Source organism: Nerophis ophidion, linkage group LG20, assembly GCF_033978795.1.
Source record: "Nerophis ophidion isolate RoL-2023_Sa linkage group LG20, RoL_Noph_v1.0, whole genome shotgun sequence".
Lineage (NCBI taxonomy): Eukaryota > Metazoa > Chordata > Actinopteri > Syngnathiformes > Syngnathidae > Nerophis > Nerophis ophidion.
In genome coordinates this window covers 13376122-13402930 of record NC_084630.1, presented here as the reverse complement: position 1 = coordinate 13402930, position 26809 = coordinate 13376122, and the positions used below count along the sequence as shown (strand labels likewise).

At 39.3% G+C, this 26809-nt stretch overlaps 1 protein-coding gene across 1 annotated transcript in view; it reads right to left on the bottom strand.

Moving 5' to 3' along the window:
- The window catches only part of xpnpep1 (X-prolyl aminopeptidase (aminopeptidase P) 1, soluble), a 68510-nt gene that overhangs the window by 29052 nt on the left and 12649 nt on the right, over positions 1-26809 (bottom strand). The window contains exons 5-9 of the mRNA XM_061880500.1: positions 24268-24372; positions 24014-24106; positions 19767-19910; positions 12734-12829; positions 8800-8881 (exon numbers count right to left, since the gene is read on the bottom strand). Of these exons, the coding sequence (XP_061736484.1) occupies positions 8800-8881; positions 12734-12829; positions 19767-19910; positions 24014-24106; positions 24268-24372 (520 nt within the window). The remainder of the gene's footprint in view (positions 1-8799; positions 8882-12733; positions 12830-19766; positions 19911-24013; positions 24107-24267; positions 24373-26809) is intronic.

Sequence of the window (26809 nt, the reverse complement as noted above, 5' to 3'; positions counted from 1 at the left end):
AGACACTTTACCCACACGCTCCCAGTGCCAACCACACTGGTTTAAATGGAACTTAGATATTGGGTGTCACTATGTAAAGCGCTTTGAGTCACTTGAGAAAAGCGCTATATAAATAAAATTCACTTCACTTTTAGACCAGTTGATCTCTTTTCTGCTCTGCGCCCCTCACCTGCAAAGAGAGGTTATTAGTTGACCGGAGATGAAGCGCTAGCTGTTCAAAATTTGGGACCCGGGTTGGACCACTCATCCGTGCATCAGTTGGGGACGTCTGTGCGCTGCTGACTTGTCCCTGCTCAAGATGATATACTGCTGGGCCCATTATGGACTGGACTCTCACACTTTTAACTAGATCTACTCGACGTCCACATCTGCGGTACCCTCCAAGGTTTCTCATTGTATCCCATTGGGTTGAGTTTTCCCTTGCCCTGATGTGGGATCTGAGCCAAGGATGTTGTTGTGGCTTGTGCAGCCCTTTGAGAAACTTGTGATTTAGTGCTATATAAATAATCTATTGATTGATAATCGGGTACTTGGATAAAATACACATTTAAGGGAAAATCGTAAAAAAACAACTTTTTGGGGGGGATTTCCATAAGTATTTAAAAAAAAAAAAGCAAAACATCAAAATTACACGTTTAACATGTGTGCATTTAAAAAACAAAAATAAAAAAACTCAGCTGTTCTTACAGATCACGGCCCCACACCCAGACCCCCACCCAGGCCAAATTGCAAATTGCATAGTTAATGTTCTGAGCACTCCATGCAGTCTGGATTTTGTAAACATTTTGTAGTTAATGATTAATCGAGGCAAGATAATATAAATGATAAATAAATGGGTTGTACTTGTATAGCGCTTTTCTACCTTCAAGGTACTCAAAGCGCTTTGACACTACTTCCACATTTACCCATTCACACACACATTCACACACTGATGGAGGGAGCTGCCATGCAAGGCGCCAACCAGCACCCATCAGGAGCAAGGGTGAAGTGTCTTGCTCAGGACACAACGGACGTGACGAGGTTGATTCTAGGTGGGATTTGAACCAGTGACCCTCGGGTTGCGCACGGCCACTCTCCCACTGCGCCACGCCGTCCCACCTAGATATAATATAAAAGAAAGTAGTTTTTTTCTGGTGTTGGGTACTCTAATAGATCCCGGTTGCTTGCGCTACAACGCCACTGTTAAAAGGGAACTTTTTGGGAATGGTGCCTATCATTCACAATCCTTATGAGCAACATGATTTTCTAAATTGCATTCTAACTCCTAAATAAACGCAAATAAACGTCCCCTTACAATAGAGCAGTGGTTCTTAACCTTGTTGGAGGTACCGAACCCCATTAGTTTCACATGTGCATTCACCGAACCCTTCTTAGTGAAAAATAAAATGTTTGTTTTTTTTTAATTCAAGACCAAGTTATGTGTTTTTGGTAACACTTTAGTATGGAGAACATATTCTAAGTAACAAATACTTAATTTAGAGGTTTTTGGACACTGCGGGAACATATTCTAAGTAACAAAGACTTAATTCGGAGTTATTTGGTTAGGGTTAGGGTTAGGGTTAGAGCGTTAGTGTTATGATGAGGCCATGCCGAATTAGGCATTAATAAGTACTTAATAATGACTAGTTAAGAGCCAATATGTTACTAATTTGCATGTTAATAAGCAACAATAATTAATGTTTTGGTACCATGTTTTATTACTGGTGCACAAAATGAACTGTGCATGAACATCACCTTGTTGAAAGAACAAAACCAACACAGTGCATAAACTCGCAACAAATTACACACCTGCAAATCAGTGTGACTTCTGCTGTTGCTGTATCCATAATACACCGATAGGGAGAAGTTTTTATTTACACTATGAGTCGGGTGTGTTTTGACCTCCGCCGAACCCCTGAGCCCGACTCACCGAACCCCTAGCGTGCGATCGAACCCAGGTTAAGAACCACTGCAATAGAGATAATGGGAGCCATCATGTCATTGCGTCTATTCTGACCATAAAACCCAATAAATAACCATCCATTTACATTTTGTGACCTGAATACTAACAAAGTATTAGCGATATAGCTGTTAAAAGCGGTAATGTTAAGGACCTACATTTTAATTTTAGCCGCACATTTATCAGAGGTAACTTCCTCATGCTGCTTTAGTGACATCATGAGCTGGGCCCTCATGGAACAAGCTTGCGTACACAAAAATGTGGCGTACAGCCTTTTTTTTGAGACGTATCAAAACTGAAGTTGACGTGGAAATATGTGCTGCCTTAAAGCAACGCCATAGCTGCTGTACGTACATTTCTACAGGTTAGCGAGACACAGAGATGATGCTGGGTAACAGTTCACCTAAAAAAGTGACAACTTTTACTCCTCAGACAGATTGCTGTGCCCCGTCACAGACATACGAACGCAACCATTTCTAAATTTTATTTTTGCCTGCGTTCAGTTCTTGGAGACAGAGTAATGTCAGCCTGACAACTAGTATGCTGTTTGTTCCAAACAGGAAAAACAAGCACCTCCTACTTGTGATTGGTCAGACGTGCCGAGCTCAAGTACAATGCTATTTTTAATATGATTTTCATATTTCCAATGGGGCGTAGTCTGGGCGTGCCAGGCCACCCACAAGTCAACGACAAATTCCAAGCAGGTCGCAATGTAAGAAAAACCAATGAAGTTGGCACGTTGTGTACAAACCCCGTTTCCATATGAGCTGGGAAATTGTGTTATATGTAAATATAAACGGAATACAATGATTTGCAAATCTTTTTCAACCCATATTTAATTGACTGCACTACAAAGACAAGATATTTGATGTTCAAACTCATTAAGTTTATTTTTTTTTTGCAAATAATAATTAACTTAGAATTTCATGGCTGCAACATGTGCCAAAGTAGTTGGGAAAGGGCATGTTCATCACTGTGTTACATCACATTTTCTTTTAACAACACTCAATAAACGTTTGGGAACTGAGGAAACTAATTGTTGAAGCTTTGAAAGTAGAATTCTTTACCATTCTTACTTGATGTACAGCTCAAGTTGTTAAACAGTCCGGGGTCCTGTTGTCGTATTTTACGCTTCATAATGCGCCACACATTTTCGATGGGAGACAGGTCTGGACTGCAGGCGGGCCAGAAAAGTACCCGCACTCTTTTACTACGAAGCCACGCTGTTGTAAAATGTGGCTTGGCATTGTTTTGCTGAAATAAGCAGGGGCGTCCATGATAACCTTGCTTGGATGACAACATATGTTGCTCCAAAACCTGTATGGACCGTTCAGCATTAATGGTGCCTTACCAGATGTGTAAGTTACCCATGCCTTGGGCACTAATACACCCCCGTACCATCACAGATGCTGGCTTTGGAACTTTGCACCTATAACAATCTGGATGGTTCTTTTTCTCTGGGTGTTGTTGGTAAGTGGTTTTGGCTTTGCCTAGTAGAGTTTTAACTTGCACTTACAGATGGAGCGACAGACTGTAGTTACTGACAGTGGATTTCTGAAGTGTTCCTGAGCCAATGTGGTGATATCCTTTACACACTGATGTGGCATTTTGATGCAGTACCGCATGAGGTATCGAAGGTCATTGGCTTAGCCGCTTACGTGCAGTGATTTCTCCAGTTTCTCTGAAGCTTTTGATGATATTACAGACCTTAGATGGTGAAATCCTTAAAATTTCTTGCAACAGCTCGTTGAGAAATGTTGTTCTTAAACTGTTCGACAATTTGCTCACGCATTTGTTCACAAAGTGGTGACCCTAGCCCCATCCTTGTTTGTAAATGACTGAGCATTTCATGACATCTGCTTTTAAACCTAATCATGTCACCCAACTGTTCCCAATTAGCCTGTTCACCTGTAGGATGCTCCAAATAAGTGTTTGATGAGCATTCCTCAACTCTCTCTGTCTTTTTTGCCACTTGTGCCAGCTTTTTGGAAAATTGTTGCAGGCATCAAATTCCAAATGAGCTAATACTTGCAAAAAAAACTGGGTTTTCCATTTCAAACATTAAGTATTTTGTCTTTGCAGTCTTTTCAATTAAATATAGGTTGAAAAGGATTTGCAAATCATTGTATTCTGTTTTTATTTACGATTTACACAACGTGCCAACTTCACTGGTTTTGGGTTTTGTAAATGTGCTTGGATTTGTGCATGCGAACAAATGATGCGATACATCTGAATTTTTACTTGCGCACGCCATTTTATGAATTTGATCGTACGTCCACATTTAGTAGGAAAACCACACAACTCTATTTAAATTGACGCCCCTGTTGAGCGGCGTTCACGCCTCGGAGCTTGTGAAAGTTCATTCTCGATTACAAAGTATACCCCACACCTTGATATAAAAAGATGTGGACATAAACTAAGAAGTTGATCAACTTTGACAACCAACTTAAGACTCGAAAATGGCAAAAAAAAAAAAAAAAAGACCCAAAAGGACGCTTCGTTCCACCCCCTTTTTTCAAGAGGATCATGAGTCATTTTTCATCGAAACGGGATTATATCAACAACCAATCAGTCGTCCTCCCAGTGAGAGCAGGCATTGTACAGTCGGTGATGTTTTATTATGTTTGTTGGCTCTCGTGATGTCTGCAGTGCGTAGTTGTCGAAGAAAAAAGCAAACATTGTTAAATTAAGATATGCTTAAAATGAGCAAAATACATAAAGAGTCGGCTCTCTTGGTTGCTTTGTTGGGTCTGCTCCTGTCTCTGGCCATGCATGCTCCCTCCACCCCAGCGGACAATGGCGTGGAACACCGCAGAGGCCACCACAGTGTATATGTTTTTTTTAGTTTTTATTCATAGCTGTATGTAGAAGTGGCTGGTTGTATCCGCTGCTTTAATGTCCTTTGTTTTCTTTGATGTTTGAAGTTTCCCTCTTACACACATGTAAGAGGGATGTGTACTATGGCTATGAGTTGTTGTTGGTTTTTTCCCTTGGCCTCAGTCTGGACCCCCTCTCCAAGGCCCAGGCTTAGACCGATTTTTTAATTTAACTTAATGTAATTTTAATTTTCTATTTTTTTCTCCCATTCCCCCCACTTGTTTACATGTATCTCCCCTTTTTTGTAAGGGCCGCAGACCCGTCAGCGATCCTGTTCTGTCTCCCTGTAATGTTTGTCTGATCTTGAATGGGATTGTGCTGAAAATTGTAAATGTCCTAAAGGAATAAATAAAGCACTATCTAATCCATCTAATCTAAATACAACATGTTATTATGATTTTGCATGTTACTAAATTACATCTAAAGCTACAGTGTATGATGTGACTTTAAGGTTTTACTACTTACGTATAAAATACTACACGGTCTAGCTCCATCCTATCTTGCCGATTGTATTGTACCATATGTCCCGGCAAGAAATCTGCGTTCAAAGGACTTCGGCCTATTAGTGATTCCCAAAGCCCAAAAAAAGTCTGCGGGCTATAGAGCGTTTTCATTTCGGGCTCCAGTACTCTGGAATGCCCTCCCGGTAAAAGTTCGAGATGCTACCTCATTCAAGTCTCACCTTAGAACTCATTTGTATACTCTAGCCTTTAAATAGACTCCCTTTTTCGACCAGTTGATCTGCCGTTTCTTTTCTTTTTCTCCTATGTCCCACTCTCCCTTGTGGAGGGGGTCCGGTCTGATCCGGTGGTCATGTACTGCTCGCCTGTGTATCGGCTGGGGGCATCTCTGCGCTGCTGATCCGCCTCCGCTTGGGATGTTTTCCTGCTGGCTCCGCTGTGAACGGGACTCTTGCGACTGTGTTGGATCCATTATGGATTGAACTTTCAAAGTATCATGTTAGACCCGCTCGACATCCATTGCTTTCCTCCTCTCCAAGGTTCTCATAGTCATCATTGTCACCGACGTCCCACTGGGTGTGAGTTTTCCTTGCCCTTATGCCCTAGTGATTTAGGGCTAAATAAGTAAACATTGACTGATTGATTGATAAATCATTGATGGAAGTGTTTGGATTGTTTTTAAGCGCTTTAATATCAGAATAAGGCAACTCTCCTAAGCTCCTTCGTAAGCTGACTTTTGCTCGTATTTATTTACTAGTTAGAATGCATAAAAAAAGAGTTGACTTTAAATGATCAGAGAAACACCCGCATTTTGCTAGCACAATAGTGTACAAATAGGGTTGACAACCGCTCCTTGAAAAACATAATAGTCCAGCATTTAGAAACAGACGTATGTGTCCCTTAAGATGAAAAAGGACACAATTTGTCCCATATTACAGTAATAATCAAACATATTCTATGAAATATGTCAATGGATACCATCGACAATAGCTTGCCACAGGCTAATCCAGTTAATGTTAAAATGTCTGATAGCTATCAAACTATTTGCCGTGTAACTCTTTATTTATTTTCTTTACCTTTGCTGTCACTGAGCTCTGCCTCAGCTTGACAGCTGCTAAGTAGCTCGAGTTATCCGCCTAGCTTCTGACCTTCTGACTACAAATTACTTTTCACCGCAGGGACATTTTGCCTTACAAAAAAAGGGCAAGATAAACGTGGCGATCAATCATGGCCAACTAGGTGTCCTTACCACACCTACAGCTGGTCATCAAAAGAGCATGTACGTCATTCCACAGATCACATTGTCTTTAGTCACGTCAGGTTTGTAATAGCAAAACAGGTAAATAAAACAGAACAATTATCACCTAATGGTAGCAATTGTGCACCCACGCACATACAAAGTGTATAATCACCACAATTAATCACCACAATGCAGGCTTGGAAACAATGCACATACTTGGACCCCGTTAACACTGGACACCAAATCAGAGATTTTTGCCCTCAAGTGACACAGATCAGAAAAAATCTTCGAAGTGCTTCAAATCGGATTTTTTTTGCATCAGATTTGAGCCACATCAGGAATTAGTCAGAATTTGATTGGAGTCTGATCTTTTCAAACGAAAACATGACCAGAATGCGTGACCTGAGTGGGACCTTTACGTCATCTTTGAACAAGCTACGCCATTGGTGTGCGCAGTAAAAAGACCACCCTGCCAGCAAAAATGGATATATGTATATATATATATACATATATACTGTATGTAATTGTAGTCGATAAGTTCCTTCTTTTTCTTAATTCTTTTGTACGTGCATGCTAAAATCCGTAGCTGTTGCAGTTTTTAATAAAAAGTACTGTATAGTTCCAACTTATATCTATCTGTCAATGGCTGACGGGGAGAAGACGCAGTCGAAGTAGAGGCACATAAATAAAACCGCACACAAACGGCGACCCTTTAGTTTAAAAAAATATATCTATCTGTTTTTTCATTTTGGGTTTGGAAATAAATATATATAAAAATTGTTGATATTTAGATTTTTTTTTTTACAAATGAATGGAATGTAAACTAGTAAAAACTGATAAAAAAAAAAACATATATATATATAATTTTATACATATGTGTATATGTATATATATATGTGTGTGTATCTCCATATATATATATATATATAAAATAATTATAATTATACAGCACTTATAATTTAGTAACTTAAAGGGGGGACTTCACTTTTTTGGAACCTTGCCTATCATTCACAATCATTAGGTGAGACAAGCACACGGTTTCTTTTTCTCATGCATTCCAACTCATAAATAAATTTAAATAAAAGTCAGCTAACAATGGAAGCAATGCGAGTCGCTCTATTAGGTTATATATAAACACTGTAAGTATATATGTAATGTAGTAACAGTCACATTTATAATAACATGTAATATTTATGTATTTTGCTCATTTAAAGGATAATGAGACACATTAATTTCACAGACGCATTAATTACATAATTCATTATTTCCTTCAACAACAACACTACTAATCATGACAGACTTCATGGTAGACAATAAACATAATAAAACCATCACTTACTGTACAATGTCTGCTCTCACTAAGATATTTTCATACCTTGCCGTTTAGATGAAGAATGAACCACAATCCACACAAAGGTTTAACAAAAAAGTATTGCGTGTTTGCGTTTCTTTTTCGCCATCTCCAGGTCGAAGTTTTATGTTACAGATGACCAACTTCTCAGTTTATGGCCACATCCTTCTACTATCCAGGTGAGATGCATGATTTATTATTCAGGCCACGAGATGCAAATAGAGTATTGTTGGCGGTTTTGGGATGCATATTATAGGGATTTAGATGCTAAATCAATATACTACCGATTATCCCTTGAACGGACCATTATTACAAATTAAAATGCAAAAAAAAAAAAAAAAAGAATTATATGTGTTCTTGTCTCTCGTAAGGACTGTGAATGATAGGCAAAATTTTAAAAAAGTGGCGTTCCCCTTTAACAAAAATATAATTTTGGCCCAAACTTAAGTACTAAATTAATCAATTAGTAATGGGTTAGATTTTATACAAACATTTATATTGAAACCCATCATTCATTCACTCCACATCCACACTGTTTTGGTGGTAAGCTAAAACATAGCCACAGCTGCCCTGGGGTGGACTGACCAAGGGCCTCTCCGACCACCACCAAATGTTCATTCACATTAATACACCAGTGTGGGAGGTACTGGGAGCAAGTTGGATGAAGTGTCTTGCCCAAAGAAACAGTAGCGAGTAGGATGGCGAAAGCTGGATTCGTAGCAAGAACCCTCAAATTTTTGGACACTGGCTCTACCATCTGAGCCACGCAGCCCAGATTATATTAAGGATGGGCATGCTCAAATATACTGTATGAACATGTCCTGTAGACAGAGGGTAACCACTGTATGTAACCATGTATTAGTTTTTAGATTTTCGGAAGTATATCAGAGCTCATGTATAAATAGTGTATTGGTGTTGTGTATTTCTTTACCTTACTGTGTTGATCCCCACAATCGTATACACGAAAAAGACAGGGTTGTACTCAATATCTGCACCACGGAGGTTGAACAGCCCTGAAGATTAGAAAAAAAAATGCAACAGACTTTACATTTTAAAATCACTGCCATTAAAAAAATAATGAACAGAAGACAACTTCATGACAGTAAATGTTGGGTTTTCTACCCTCTAAAGATGCCTGAGCAATTGGAATTAAAGAGAATGTCTAATTGCAAGCTGATGACAATCAGAATGGCTTTAATTACCATAAACAATCAGAACCAAGAGCTCTTCAGGCACGGTCAACAAGGTGCTCAAACAGACATGTAGTGGGACGCCCGTGCATCCCAGGGTCCTTGGATCGTGATCAGGTATCATAGCTAACTTATGTAAGAGATGTGAAACTTGTAAAGATTTGTAATAAGTTTTAATCACACGGTTTGTCTACTTAGAAATGTTATCTACACCAGGGGCGCTCACACTTTTTCTGCAGGTGAGCTACTTTTCAATTGACCAAGTCGAGGAGATCTACCTCATTCCTATTTATAATTTATATTTATTCATTTATGAAAGAGACATTTTTGTTAACAAGTTAATGGTGTTTAATGATAATACAAGCATGTTTAACACACACAGATTCCTTTCTTTCATGAAGACAAGAATATAAGTTGGTGTATTTGATTCTGATGACTTGCATTGATTGGACTTAGACAGTGGTGCTGATAACGTCCGCATTTTCAAATGGAGGAAAAAAAAAGTCCTCCTTTCTGTCCAATACCACATGAAAGTGGTTGGATTTGGCATCTCATTTGTCCAACTTGCATACTTGTTTTTAAACACTTTGTTATGAGAGTAGCATATGTGTGTGGCCCTTTAATGTCTGGCAGCAGGTGAGTGACGTCAGTGACTGTGCGGGTGGGCAAGCAAGTGAGAAAGCGGTCGCTGAGGGCGGGGGAGAAATACATTGGCATCAAACTCCATTGCTTGCTAGCTTGTGCACGCTAGCTTTGAGACTCTTATTTTGTTAGCACAGGCAGGATGAAACAGGTCTTTTATGGTGAAGACAGGAACTGTGCAGTCGGTCTTTAGAGTTTTGACAGTAGGTACGGAGTCTGTAGAAATAAAATGTGTTTCTCTGCGTCCGCCCTGTTAGTGATTTTTTTCTTAAATATGATCTCGCAGCAGCCAGCGTCATCTCACAAGATCCTCGGGTGCCGAGAATGTCAAACAACTGACGAAAGTGAAGTCTTGGTATGATTGATGATTGCTCATTTTTATGTATATTTTTTAATGCCTGGCCTGAGATCGACTGACACACCCTCCGAGATCGACCAGTCGATCGCGAACGACGTAATGCCCACCCCTGATCTACACCATGTGGTACAGGCATGGAATTTGGACACTTGCATGAAAGGAATGTTAACTAAAATATTTATGACAGCAGCAGTTTGAACCTGGATTAACCAATGATTACCGTACATCACCAATTAAACGCCCTTGGGCAAATAACCGCCCATGTCCTAATAGCCGCGCGGGGTCCGAGCCCATTTTTTGAATTAAACGCCTCTTCCTAATGATAGCCCATGTATAGCGGTACACCACAACTGATGGACGGGAATACTTTAAGGGGGAAGAAGAACAGAAAGTTTGATTTAAAGTTCAAGCTAGCGAATGTGAAGTATGCGGAGCAGAATTCTGGTTTGGCAGCGGCCAGGCAGTTTAACGTTGACCCAAAACATGTACGCGAATGGAAACAAAAAAAGGGAGAACTACTATCTCAGTCTGCAATCGATGGAAAACGGGCTCGCTTATCTGGCGGAGGTAGGAAGAAAGTGAGCGACGAGTTTGTTGCTAATTTGTGTCAGTGGATACATCACGTTCGTGGACTGAACCACTGTGTGTCCCGCAAAAAGATCCGCATTAAGGCCAAGGAGTTGTATACCACCGCGAGTGACACGAGAGACACCGGGGTGGTGTTTGGTGCAACAAGTGGCTGGCTTGATCGATTCCTGCGTCGGAACAACTTTACCCTCAGGAGGAGAATAACTGTTGCACAGAAGGACGCTCCCGTCGAGAAGATTGTCAACTTCCTTGTTTTCTCTACTAAACAGATAGAGGCTAAGAAAATCCAGCCCAAGAATATCATCGCCGTGGATGAAACAGCCGTCTGGTTTGACATGGTTGGTTTTAGTACGGTCAATGAGAGGGGCGCCCGCTCCATCTGCCTCAAAACCACCGGCCACGAGAAGACACGCGTCACGGTCTTGGTCTTGCAGCCAAAGCAGACGGGACAAAGCTGAAGCCTTACATTGTGTATAAAGATGCTGTCCGTGATGTAAGGGCTATGCAGAGCATCCCCAGGGTGATCCTAGCTTCCTCCAAGAATGGCTGGTTTAATGATGACCTGACAAAGGATTGGCTCCAGAGGGCAGTGGGGAAATTTCACTTCGGACCAAGGCTACTTGCATTGGACTCGTACCGATGCCATATCAGTGAGGCCACGAAGGCTGGGCTCAAAAGGGGCTACAACCTTACAATGGGTGTTATATCTGGAGGTTGCACAAAGTACCTGCAGGCCCCCGATTTTGTGTGGAATGGCCCTTTCAAAGCGCAGCTCTGTGACTACTATGATAACTGGATGGCTGGTGATTAAGACAAGACCTACACCAAGTCAGGGAACCTGAGAGCCCCTTCCCGCCGCCTCCTGGTCGACTGGGTCCTGGGAGCCTGGGATGCTCTGGATCGGGACACTCTGAGCAACAACTCATTCAAGGTAGGCTGGCTGGCTGTGCGTATGTGTCTGTGTGCGTGTTGCAAACAGTAGCTACAGCTGATTGTTGCTTTCTGGTATCTTGCAAGGTGTGTGGGTTGACGGTGGCAGCTGATGGGAGTGAGGACCAGCTCATTTACTGCCTCAAGGAGGGACAGCCATGTCAGGCAGGCAGAGAGATGCTGTTGAAGGCTAGACAGCAGGGTGCTGCTGTGGTTCAGGAAGAGGAGGAGAGTGAGGAGGAACAGCAGTTCCTCAATGAACTTGTGATTGAAGAGGAGGATGATGATGAGGGGGGTGAGGAAGAAGAAGGGGAGGAGGAGGATGATGAGTGGGTTTGAGTTGCATTTAGGGGTTGCGTTTGCTGCAGTATTATTGTTTTGATGGTTTTATAGAGTACTTGGTACCATGATTTTATTTTTCCTGTATGCTGCTTTATTTAAAACTTGGAATACTGTAGCCTTTATTTTATTTAAGTGACACTATTATTGTTCTGTTTTGATGGTGGGTTTTATACTTGAGTACTTGGTACCTTAATTTTATTTTTCCCGGTAGGCTGCTTTATTTAAAAACTTTATTTATTTTCAGAATTGGTATTCTATTTGACAATTGTTGCACTACTGCCATGTTGAGGCCTTGTTGATCTCTTGTCTTTTGATAGTCTTGTTTTTTTGTTTGTTTACAATAGCTTTTACACTTAAAGTTTTTTATACGAAAAAAAAATACTGGACAGTAACCATTGTAAGCAAATAACGGCCTGGTGAGGGCTGGTGCGAAAATAAATAAAAGCCTTGTGCAAATAATCGCCTGATTCTTTTAAACGCCCGTCTCCAAAAATAATTTTGGGAAATAAACGCCCGGGCTACTATTTGGTGATACATGGTATTTTAAAATTTATTGAACTGTGCTCCACCTTTGGAATCCTATTGTACCAACTTTCTCAAGACAGCAACTGTGGCGTGTTGTTGCATCTAAAAACTTGTACTTGTGCTTTAAAAGTCCAAAATATCTAAAAAAGTGAAATGAAAATAATTGAGGGATGATTAAAAACATCTGACAAAATACTTAGTTTCTATAAGTCTGATGTACATGTACATGTTTGCAAATATATCACTGTGTTAGCATAAAAAAATAATTCAGGTCATCCATTGTCACCCACATGCTATCTCGTCCAGCGCTGTAGCAACGAACCAGGTAATTTTCCTTTCAGTCATCTTGGCTCGCAGAGCTGCGATCTTATCCTGCCACGACATACCTAAACAAAAGATATCATCAAAACGTTAACAAAAGATAGAATCAAAACTTTAGTGCTTTGGTTTTATAAAAAAATCACTTGACATATCATGTTTCACAGAAAAAAAACCTTTATTTCAAACAAGACTCAATGCAAGAAATCAAGACAATTGCTGGTATTTGACTTCTTCCCGGAAGTGAAAACCAGTGGTCGTCGACAGAGCTAAGATAGTTGTTGTACAGCAAGCACCACGCGGACATTCTGAGTACAAAATAAGCTCAAAACTCCCCGTAAAATGCAGATACAAGCAAATAATAAATAAACTTTGCAATGGTATTGATCCCTATACTTTATCAGAAAAAGATTTGTTGAGAGGTATCGAAAATTACGCCGGTCGCGTCCCTGGACATATTGGACTATTGTGCTCCAGACGCCATTCTAAACAACAAAACAGATGGAAACTTCAAAAAGCATGAAGGTTTACAACTTCTGTGTGTGTAACTGGGTCAAGGAAATTGGTATCAGAACTATCTTGGATAAATATGCATCGTTTGTACTCTGGTAAGGTTGAATTTTGGGATTTAACTTCGCTTCTACCTATGTTTAAAGGCCTACTGACACCCACTACTAGCGACCACGCAGTCTGATAGTTTATATATCAATGATGAAATATTAACATTGCAACACGTGCTAATACGGCCGGTTTAGTTGACTAAATTGCAATTTTAAATTTCCCGCAAAATTTATTGTTGAAAACGTAGCGGAATGATGACGCATGCGCGTGACGTCACGGACTGTCAGGAAATATAAGCTCAGCACCAGTTACGGCTAAAAGTCGTCTCTTTTCATCGCATAATTACGCAGTAATTTGGACATCTGTGTTGCTGAATCTTTTGCAATTTGTTCAATTAATAATGGAGACTATTAAGAACAATGCTGTTGGTGGAAAGCGGTGTATTGCAGCTGTCTTTAACACCGAGACACAGCCGGTGTTTCTTTGTTTTTAACACAGAGCGGTCAAGCGAACATGTTTCTCTACGTCAACCACCATATTTTTGGATGGGAAAATTGTGATATATATCTTACCGGAGACATCATTGGATTATTCGTCGTCCTGCGGTAGCCGTTTAAAAGGCAGCTGTGAGCTTGGCTCCTCGGCTTCTCTCTGAGACACTGGCGTTCACCGCAGCCATCCGACCTCGAGGTATGTCTTTACAATCTCACTAAAACACTATTAAAACAATAAGCAGATAAGGTATCTTCCAGAATTATCCTAGTAAATGTGTCTAATTACATCTGAAACGCTCACACTGACGCCGCCCAGAGCCGTCGCTTTTTATCTTATTTGATTTTATTATTATTTTTCTAGTCCTTCGCTATCAATATCATCATCCACGAATCTTTCATCCTCGCTCAAATTAATGGGGAAATTGTCGTTTTCTCGGTCCGAATAGCTCTTGCTGCTGGAAGCTCCCATTATAAACAATGTGAGGACGTGAGGAGCCCTCACCCTTGTGACGTCATCGTCTGCGACTTCCGGTAAAGGCAAGGCTTTTTTTTATCAGCACCAAAAGTTGCGAACTTTATCGTCGATGTTCTCTACTAAATCCTTTCAGCAAAAATATGGCAATATCGCTAAATGATCAAGTATGACACAGAATGGACCTGCTATCATGAATTGATTAACGTGGACCCCGACTTAAACAAGTTGAAAAACTTATTCGGGTGTTACCATTTAGTGGTCAATTGTACGGAATATGTACTGTACTGTGCAAACTACTAATAAAAGTATCAATCAATCAATCAATCCCCGTTTAAATAAGAAAATCTCATTTCAGTAGGCCTTTAATGTTGTTGTACGCGCCGTTTGCGAGTAGCATGTTTTTACCACCTTTATCAAAATAAAACTATACATGTCAACATTGCTGAATGTTTAAATTATGATTGCTGCCTTTGGTAGAAGCTCAACTATTTTTGGTTTTGTTGGCATTTGATTTCTTTTATTTAGACTGGCCAAGTTGGTGCTTTTATGAAACATTCGTAGCAACCATGTGTTTAAGATATCCAAATAATATCAAGATAATATTTAAATGGGAAATAATAACCGTTAAAAGTAAAACACAAACCTTTTAAACAAACCTTTAATGAAAAGATCACTGAAAACTCATTCATTCTTTGAGTCTGCTCTCTTGGAATAGAGCAGGGATGTCAAACTAATTTTATATGAGGGGCCACATTGAGAAAAACCTACTCCCAAGTGGGCCATACTGGTAAATTCAAGGCACGATAACTTAAAAATAAAGACAACTTCAGATTGTTTTCTTTGTTTAAAAATAGAACAAGCACATTCTGACATTGTACAAATCAAAATCCATCCATCCATTTTATACCGCTTATTCCTTTTGGGATCGCGGGGGGCGCTGGTGCCTATTTCAGCTACAATTGGGCGGAAGACGGCTTACACCATAGACAAGTCGCCACCTCATCGCAGGGAGCAAAACAAAATGTTGTTGTTGTTTTTTACACTTACATGTAGCGGTTAATAGTATTCTATCTTTATTTGTCGTTACTCATATTTTCGGAATAAATTATGTGATAATGTTTATCAGTCAACTCATCCATCCACTCATTTTCTACCGCTTGTCCCGTTCCATTGGTGTTAATTTTCAATCAATCAAGAATTTTTTTTTATATCAAAATCAAATTAAAGTATGTTATTTATGTAGTTTGATCATTTTCCTCAACTGATGTACTAACATCATGTGGTTTATTTTGTACATATGTAGCACAGTCTACAAAGATGCAAAGAATTGCTATTGTGACATCTAGTGGACACATTTAGAACAGCTGTTTATTTCATTCAAAAATTTCAGGTTAATTTTTATACTTGGCAAACTCATCCCACAGGCTGGATTAAAACTGGTTCGCGAGCCTGATCCGGCCCTCGGCCCGTACGTTTGACATACCCTGAACAAGAGTGTGAGTTGCAAGCTTTTCTTATCGTTGTTTCCACAAATCTTGCACTTTTTTCGCCCTTTTTGACAACCTCTCAAGGAACTCTGGAGAACAGTGTATTACCGTATTTCCTTGAATTGCCGCCGGGGCGCTAATTAATTTAAAACCCTTTCTCACTCCTGCGCTTACCAAAGGCACGCGGTAAAAGTAAGCATGCGCTAATTATTTTAAAACCTCATCTAACTCCGGCACTTACCAAAGGTATGCAGTAAAAAATTGAGTGTGATGTAAGCTTGGACCTTAAATCCTACTGAATAGCTCTTAATCTTCTTTCCGGTAATTTCAAATTACCGGTATTGAAATCAGCCTCCTCCATTTTGAAAATGATGACAGGGGAAGTGTCACTCGTGACATCACAAGTTTGACCAGGCGGTAATACTAAGCAAGCGCTAATTATTTTGGGAAGCGAGTTTGAACCGGCAGTAATTCAAGGCAGGCACAATTCAAGGAAATACAGTATTTCCGTGATGGTTCATATAGCCAAAAATAACACAAGTACAGGGCAAATTTTTTTCGAGAAAGGCTGAAGGGCGCCTATTACCTGTTGAAACCAGAGCTATTTTGACTACCACCAGTATTATTTGGGCGGGACGTGAGAAGAGATGCATTCCACTTTTTCCGGGGTGGATAACAAATCAATTTGTAAATTCTGTGGCTCCATTTTCTCCAACAAAAATAACTTAAATCGCCATTTGCAGATTAACCATCGGCACATCTTCGCAATAGGAAATAGCCAAAGCTAATATTTCGAAATGACTCATACTGTACTGAACTAATGTTACTGTTAAAAAATGTCAGAGCAGGAGAAAAAATGCCTACTTTACTATACATCCATCCATTTTCTACCGCTTATTCCCTTTCGGGGTCGCGGGGGGCGCTGGCGCCTATCTCAGCTACAATCGGGCGGAAGGCAGGGTACACCCTGGACAAGTCGCCACCTCATCGCAGGGCCAACACAGATAGACAGACAACATTCACACTCACATTCAAACACTAGGGCCAATTTAGTGTTGCCAATCAACCTATCCCCAGGTGCATGTCTTTGGAAGTGGGAGGAAGCCGGAGTACGCGGAGGGAACACACGCATTCACGGGGAGAACATGCAAACTCCACACAGAAAGATCCCGAGCCTGGATTTGAACCTAGGACTGCAGGAACTTCGTATTGTGAGGCAGACGCACTAACCCCTCTGCCACCGTGAAGCCCGCCTACTTTACTACATGTACGTAAATAAATACTTAAAAAACAAACTATTTTTGCAGTGGGCCATAATGTGGCGAGCTGAGCTGAGTTTACTCAGCAATTTAATAAGCAAGACACCTGTACAGTTCACTTTAATCAATGTTCTCGGCACACTGTTCAGCTATTAATTGCACAACTTGGCAACCCAAAAGACCAGATTTATTTTTCCATCTAACACACAAATAAAGACAACTATGTGGGATACATATACCTTCTAGATCAGAGGTCACCATCGCGGTGCCCGCGGGCACCAGGTAGCCCATAAGGACCAGATGAGTAGCCCGCTGGCCTGTTCTAAAAATAGCTCAAATAGCAGCACTAAGCTGCCTCTGTTTTTTAAAATTGTATTTATTTACTACCAAGCTGGTCTCACTTTGCTCGAGAATTTTATTTCTAAGAGACAAAACTCAAATAGAATTTGAAAATCCAAGAAAATATTTTAAAACCTTGGTCTTCACTTGGTTAAATAAATTAATGAATTTTGTTTTACTTTGCTTCTTATAACTTTCAGAAAGACAATTTTAGAAAAATGATTTTAGGAATTTTAAACACATATACCTTTTTACCTTTTAAATTCCTTCCTCTTTTTTCCTGAAGATTTAAATCAGTGTTCCAGTAAAAAAAATATATATATATATTGTAAAGAATAATAAATACATTTTAATTAAATTCTTCATTTTAGCTACTGTTTTTTTGACGAAGAAAATTTGAAATATTTCTTCAAACTTATTATGATTAAAATTTAAAAAAAATATTCTGGCAAATCTAGAAAATCTTTAGAATCAAATTTAAATCTTATTTCAAAGTCTTTTGAATTTCCCACATATACCTTTTTACCTTTTAAATTCCTTCCTCTTCTTTCCTGACGATTTAGATCAATGTTCAAGTAAATTAATTTTTTTATTGTAAAGAATACTAAATACATTGTAATTTAGTTCTTAATTTTAGCTTCTGTTTTTTCGGCGAAAAATATTTGTGAAATATTTCTTCAAACTTATTGTGATTAAAATTAAAAAAAATATATTCTGGCAAATCTAGAAAATCTTTAGAATCAAATTTAAATCTTATTTCAAAGTCTTTAGAATTTCTTTTAAAAAAAATTGTTGTAGAAAATCTAGAAGAAATAATGATTTGTCTTTGTTAGAAATATAGCTTGGTCCAATTTGTTATATATTCTATCAAAGTGCAGATTGGATTTTAACCTATTTAAAACATGTCATAAAAATTCTAAAAAACAAAAAAACTTCCGTAAAAGGAAAAAAAATGTACGACGGAATGACAGACAGAAATACCCATTTTTATATATATATAGATTTATTTTTTAAAGGTAAATTGAGCAAATTGGCTATATCTGGCAATTTTTTTAAGTGTGTATCAAACTGGTAGCCCTTCGCATTAATCAGTACCCAAGAAGTAGCTCTTGGTTTCTAAAAGGTTGGTGACCCCTGTTCTAGATGTATTACACTGGTCGCTGTATTTAAAAAGGACAGTGGCCAAGATGCAAACTGTGCAAGCTCAGTGTAGTTATAGACCAGGGGTTGGCAACCTTTAGCCATTTTGACCCGTTTCACAAAGGGGGGGGGGGTTTGGGTTGGTGGTAGCTTGTAACAACTCAGTTGTTAATAGCTGCATAAACTAATTATCTCTGTGTGGTAAAAGTGCCGCGGAAAATAGTTCCTTATAACAACAATATTGCTATTGCCTAATATTCAAGTCACAACATGTAAATGGAGTATTGTTGGGGTTTTTTAGATGTTTTTTAGAAGGCTTCATGGGTGCAATAGATGACTCCCATTAACTTCATTGTAAGCCACCTTGATCTTGCCATACATTACAAAATAGATTGGTGCTTCAGTTGTATAGCAGAAGGTTACGACCATAAACCGAGAAGTTGGAAAACTTTGACATTCAACTCAGACCCGGAGATGGCGAGAAAGACACAAAAACAACGCTTGTTTGCAGTCACATTTGTTTTTAACCTTTGGTGGATTATGATTATTTTTTCATCTAAACTGGCAGATATGAACATCCCATCTGTCAGTATCCCTGTGAGAGCAGAAATTTTACAATAAGTGATCGTTTTGTTATGTTCGAAGTTTGCATTTCTTGTTTATCACTTAGCAATACTGCTACTTGCTGGACCCGCTTATTGCTCAGCTTCTAAAACTTGTAGATCATATTCCTTATAATCAGGCTCAAAAAAATAACGTTCTGGACCATTATTTGTCCCTAAATAGTCGTTGGCTTTCATTAAATCTGTCATGATTAGTAGTGTTGTTGTTGTTGAAGACAATAGCGAACGTTGTGAAGCGTCAGTGAAATGAATGCACTTGCATATGTTTAAAATAAGCAATATATGTAATTGTTATGTTATGAATGTGCCTATTACCACATTACATATTCATTTACAGCAAGAATATAAAACGTTGAAGGAGGTTTTTGGATGTTTTTAGAGTGATTTAAAGTTATAGGCTGTATACAGCCATTCCCCTTACCTCCCTTGTTAACTGACTCTTGCTAGCATTTATTTGCGAGTTAGAATAAATTAAAAAAAGAAATCTCATATGTGCTTGTCTCACATAACTTTTGTGAGTGACAGACAACATAAAAAAAGTGCTAATTCATTTAGAAAAATATATTTGGCAAAGTAAGAGTAACATTTTTATTTACAAACACTCACAATGACAACTGTTTTACTGACCCGTGTAGTCCAATCCCAAAGTACGGAGATGTGTGCTGGGTCTTTGAGGGCGGTCAGTCCACACCGCATCGATGAGGTTGTCCTGCACAGCTACCAGAGAGTGTCCCGCACTGGTCAACGCCTTGGACATGGTTTTCCAGTGGTCTGACATGAAACACAGGTAAGATTTACTTTAAGAAACAGTGAAAGAAAATAATACTTTTCCTTGATAAGAAACACAGTACAGTAGATCTTGGCTCTGCATACTGATTTTCTCTGCTTTAAATTGTGATTTTTTTAATTTTTTTTTTTTTTTTTTTTTTTTATATACATTCATTTTATATCCTCATTAGGGTGTAAACTGGGGCCTATCCCAGCAGACTTCGGGCGAGAGGCTGGTCACACCCTGGGTTTGTAGTGGTTGTAGCCTAACACAGGGCACATTAAAGGCCTACTGAAATGAGATTTTCTTATTTAAACGGGGATAGCAGGTCCATTCTATGTGTCATACTTGATCATTTCGCGATATTGCCATATTTTTGTTGAAAACATTTAGTAGAGATCATCCGCGATAAAAATCGCAACTTTTGGTCCTGATAAAAAAAAGCCTTGCCTTTACCGGAAGTCGCAGACGATGAGGTCACTAGGGTGAGGGCTCCTCACATCCTCACATTGTTTATAATGTGAGCCTCCAGCAGCAAGAGCTATTCGGACTGAGAAAACCACAATTTCCCCATTAGTTTGAGCGAGGATGAAAGATTTGTGGATGATGATATTGATAGCGAAGGACTAGAAAAAATAAAATAAAATAAAAAGCGACGGCTCTGGGCGGCGGCAGTGTGAGCGTTTCAGATGTAATTAGACACATTTACTAGGATAATTCTGGAAGATCCCTTATCTGCTTATTGTTTTAATAGTGTTTTAGTGAGATTGTAAAGACATACCTCGAGGTCGGATGGCTGCGGTGAACACGCAGTGTCTCAGAGAGAAGCCGAGGAGCCAAGCTCACAGCTGCCTTTTAAACAGCTACTGCAGGAGGACGAATAATCCACGGATGTCTCCGGTAAGATATATATCACAATTTTCCCATCCAAAAATATGCTGGTTGACGTAGAGAAACATGTTCGCTTGACCGCTCCGTGTTAAAAACAAAGGAACACCGGCTGTGTCTCGATACTAAAGACAGCTGCAATACACCTCTTTCCACCAACAGCATTGTTCTTTATAGTCTCCATTATTAATTTAACAAATTGCAAAAGATTCAGCAACACAGATGTCCAAATTATTGTTTAATTATGCGATGAAAAGAGACGACATTTAGCCGTAACTGGTGCTGAGCTAATATTTCCTGACAGTCTGCGACATTTTCAACAAGAAACTCCGCGGGAAATGTAAAATTGCAATTTAGTCAACTAACCGGCCGTGTTGCCATGTGTTGCAATGTTAATATTTCATCATTGATGTATAAACTATCAGACTGCGTGGTCGGTCGGTAGTAGTGAGTTTCAGTAGGCATTTAATGAAATCATCAGCCTGTTGTTCACTATTCTTTATTTATTTAAAACTGCGGTATAGCTCGGTTGGTAGAGTGGCCATGCCAGCAACTTGAGGGTTGCAGGTTCGATCCCCGCTTCCGCCATCCTATTCACTGCCGTTGTGTCCTTGGGCAAGACACTTTACCCACCTGCTCCCAGTGCCACCCACACTGGTTTAAATGTAAAAATTAGATATTGGGTTTCACTATGTAAAGCGCTTTGAGTCACTAGAGAAAAAGCGCTATATAAATATACTTCACTTCATTTCACTTCACTCCACATATAAACAAACAATCTTTCACACTCACAGTCACGCCTGTGTAGAACCGGCTTCCAGTGTTGAGTCCTGGATATCCTTTGTCAGTTTTGTTAATGATTTCCTGCATGTGGGCCCGCATGACTTCACCACACACAGCGCAGAGAGGACACGGACGCTGGAGAGTTATTAACGAGAAAGGATGCCGATAGGACAACTTGCAATAGTTGCTAAGTGGATATTTCATCAAAGAAAGTTAATGCTACCCAAAAAATTAGCACGCACAGCCTGTGATAACTTATTTTGATCCCCTCCGAGCCTGAAGCAAATCTCCACCAATAGCAACAGCGGAGACGTTAGCACATTGATTTTTGATTGATTTATTGATTGATTGATACTTTTATTAGTAGATTGCACAGTTCAGTACATATTCCGTACAATTGACCACTAAATGGTAACACCCGAAAAAGTTTTTCAACTTGTTTAAGTCAGGGTCCACGTTAATCAATTTATGGTACAAATATATACCATCAGCATAATACAGTCATCACACAGGTTAATCATCATAGTAAATACATTGAATTATTTACATTATTTACAATCCGGGGGGTGGGATGAGGAGCTTTGGTTGATATCAGTACTTCAGTCCTGTTAATACTGCCTACCATGTTAGTGCCTCACAGTAAAAGCTGCTATTATTAACAGTAAACAGGAAATTAATACTTCTCATGCATTACATGACAGAGTCTGACTGGCTCAGGGGCCACACGCCTCCTCGCTGTCTAAAGAGTGTTTTCCATGGCTCAGGACATCGTGATTAATCAGAAAATTGCATACCCTTCCTGAAAAAACAACATGCTTATTTTTCTCCAAAGTAGTGGTTAATATTCATCCTGTTGATTCACGTTGTCACTGCATGGAACAGATCAGTGAGTGGTTGCAAACTGACTTTCGTCAGCAAATCTCAGACAAAAAACTGAAATCACTGCCTTTAGTCCACAAGAGAAAAGATAATCTATTATTAGTTACTGTCTTGACTTGGACTATGGTGTGGTTTGTTTTCCCGTGGTGCAAAATAACTGGACCGGACATGGCGTGAAAGTAATGACATCTTTTATAATTAACTCAAAAAAAGGAACAAACGAAAGGCGCTCTCAGCAGAGGTTCAAAACTTGGCTCTGAAAACAAAACCTCGCACAATGGCAGAACTATGGACAACAAAAACGAAAACACTTACTGTGACGTGAAAAGCATGAATCTATGGCAAGAAGTGAGCAATCAATCAGGTATCAAGGGTGAGAAGAAGGTGACTTCACCAGGCTGACTGCCTGGCAAATGCAGGCTTAAATAGTGTTGTGGTGATTAACAGGTGCATGAGTAGGTGCGTGACATGACAGGTGAAAACTAATGAGTTGTCATGGTGACAAAAACAAACAAGAATACACAACGAGTCCAAAACCAAACAGAATGAATTGAATTACCATGAATTGATTAACGTGGACCCCGACTTAAACAAGTTGAAAAACTTTTTCGGGTGTTACCATTTAGTGGTCAATTGTACGGAATATGTACTGTACTGTGCAATCTACTAATAAAAGTATCAATCAATCAATCAAAATGTGACCACAAAACATGACAGTTACATTGAGACCCTCTCCCTGAAACAGGAGTAATCACGTTAGAAAGTTCCAAAGTAATATAGGACTTACACTTGAACTTTAACAGCAAAATTAAGTCAATACCATTAGCATTTTTAACCACCCGAAAACATTGCCAAAATCAGAGAATAATGTCCAAAACAGACTTAAAAAGACCAATCTTTGTCTTTGTCTCGAGCTGGTTGGACTACTGTAATGGCCTTCTAACTGGGCTCTCTAAACAAACAGGAGCAGCTGCAGTACATCAAAAATGCTGCTGCTCAAGTCACGACTAGAACCTAGAACCAGGAAATATGACCATATTAGTCCAGTCCTTATGTTACTGCACTGGCTTCATTTTGCTCAGAAAAAAAATAAATAAAACAGTTCTCCTTGTGAACCATATGAACCATCTTGGCCTCTGGAGACCACAGGAAGTGGTTTCCTGCTGGTGTCCAGATTCAGGACAAGACATGTTGAGGCTACTTTTCAGTTTTATGCTCCTGAAATCTGGAGCAGTCTTCCACAAGATGTGATCCAAGCCTCAACATTGGCAATTTTCAAATACAGGTTGAAAACACTTATCAGCTCTGCATATGACAACTGAAAGTACTTTATATTCATTCGGTCCAGTTATTGACCTAAATTGCATAAAAGTACCTTCTCATTAAATAGCACAATTGACTGGTACTGTATCTAAATTGAGACAGGCTGCGGATGAGTTTTTGAACATTATGAGCTCTATGATGTAAGGTTTTGAGGAATCATAAAATGTGCAAGCATTCACATTTCGTTCTTCCAGCAGGGTGTTTTGAAATATAAACTGAAACCGCAAAATACCTGCAGCAATGATCCACGGGTCGACTCCCACTTTGGAGTTCTCTGGCAGGACACTAATCAGCCAGTCCTCCTGAGAGGGTGTTTCCTTCAGCCCTGTACAACAATAAAAGGCAATGAGTAAGTCAAGCATTAATTGTAACTGAGTTTGGTTTAAACTCTCTTTTGTCAACTGCTATAGTTGTATCTTAAGTACAGACTGAAAACAAAATGTCCAATCAGTATTTAGTATATTTGGCAAATACACTAAATTGTACCCATTTTCATTAAAGTCCAGTTGTTATCCATCTGCTGGCTGGCTTGAAGGAAGTAACGGCCATCGGTCCACATGGCAGCATACTGTTCCGTCACAATGGCCGTACCTACACAGCATAACACACACACACACACACGTGCACGTCTTACTCAAAATCGGACCACAGAACTTTCCTCCCGTAGGTCTTATCTTTGTCCATTTTGTCCATGTGATGTCAAATGAAACAAAAATTGAACTGTTTGGCCACAATACTCAGCAATGTGTTTGGAGGAGAAAGGGTGAGGTCTTAGGGCAGCACGGTGGAAGAGGGGTTAGTGCGTCTGCCTCACAATACGAAGGTCCTGAGTAGTCCTGGGTTCAATCCCGGGTTCGGGAGCTTTTTATGTGTGGAGTTTGCATGTTCTCCCCATGACTGCGGGTACTCCGGCTTCCTCCCACTTCCAAAGACAGGTTGATTGACATCACTAAATTGGCCCTAGTGTGTGAATGTGAGTGTGAATGTTGTCTGTCTATCTGTGTTGGGCCTGCGATGAGGTGGCGACTTGTCCACGGTGTACGCCGCCTTCCGCCCAATTGTGGCTGAGAAAGGCATCAGCGCCCCCCGCGACCCCAAAGGGGATAAGGGGTAGAAAATGGATGGATGGATGGATGGATGGGTGAGGTCTTAAATCCCTGGAACACCACTCCTACCGTCAAGCATGGTGGTGGTAGTATAATCCTCTGGGCCTGTTTTGCTGCCAAAGAGACTGATGCTTTACAGAGAGTAAATGGGACAATGAAAAAGGAGGATTATCTCCAAATTCTTCAAGACTACCTAAAATCGTCAGCCCGGAGGTTGGGTCTTGGGCGCAGTTGGGTGCTCCAACAGCACAATGACCCCAAACACATGTCAAAAGTGGTAAAGGAATGGCTAAATCAGGCTAGAATTAAGGTTACGGAATGGCCTTCCCAAAGTTCTGACCTAAACGTGTGGACAATGCTAAAGAAACAAGTCCATGTCAGAAAAACAACAAATTTAGCTGAACTGCACCAATTTTGTCAAAAGGAGTGGTCAAAAACTCAACCAGAAGGTTGCCAGAAGCTTGTGGTTGGCTACCCAAAGTGCTTTATTTCAGTGAAACTTGCCAAGGGACATGTAACCAAATATTATCATTGCTGTATGTATACTTTTGACCCAGCAGATTTGCTCACATTTTCAGTGGCATAAATGCGAAAAGGAACCAAACAACTTGAATGTTTTTTTGTGACCAACAAGTCTGTGCTTCAATCACTCTATCACAAAAAATAAGAGTTGTAGAAATTATTGGAAACACATACAGCCATTATGTTCTTTACAAATGTCATTTTGTCATTATGACAGATAGACTGAAGAACATGATACAACGGTTTCAAATAACATGTACAGTATCTTACTCCATGATATTGATACAAACTGCCAATATTATTTTACAAATGGAATTTTGCTCACAGCTCTTTATGTTTACATGTATTTTATTACTGTAAAAGCTATTGTTATTTTGTAAGTTCCACGCACACGACTGAAATACAGGAGCGTGTAATTCTAAATATGATATACACATCATTGTACATGTAATATATGGTGGTCCCGATACCAATATGTTGGTACAAGTACCAATACCAAAATGTATTTTGATACCTTTCGATACTTTTCAAAATCAAGGGCACCACATAAAATGTAATTATTGGCTTTATTTGAACAGATATTATGATATATTAAACATGTGTTTGTTATTGCAATCAAATAACCATTTTGACATTAAATAACATCGTGAACATACTACACAATTTCTCTATTAGTTGTAAGTAAGCAAACGTGTTACAAAGGCTCCTAATTTGTTTGCCGATGTATGCAGTAGAATATTGTGTCATTTCTGATTGTATTATTTTGTCTATCTACTTGTTTTGGTTACTTTCTGTTTCAACATATTCTATCGATACTTCTGTTAAAATGTACTAAGCACTTATTTTTCTGTTGTTTGGATACTGATACTACAAATATGGGTATCAGTCCAATACCAAGTAGTTAAAGGGTGATACATTGATCATATTTAAAGTCCTCCTGTGTCCAAGGATTTATTCTCTGGGTTTATGAAAAATAACAACATATAGGCAGAAGGCAGAGGAGGGTAGAGTAGCCAGAAATTGTACTCAAGTAAGACTACTGTTACTTTAGAGATGTATTACACAAGTAAAAGTAAGGAGTTGTCAGCCAAATATTTACTAAGTAAAAGTAAAAAGTAAAAAACTACTCAAGTACTGAGTAACTGATGAGTAACCTGTTTGTTTAATGATGACGACAACAAGTAATGCACAAAAATATAAAAATAGGAATGAACAAATTCAGAGCCAGAAATATCTCTTAAGCAACTAAATCAATAATATGTATCAAATAATATATATTTGGTTTTACACTGTATTGAAAAAAATTTTTTAAATGAATTTTACCTTTGCAACCTCATTATACTATTGGCTAAGTTTTATATTCATAAATGTAAGTTTCTCAATACCCGACCTGTTTTTTG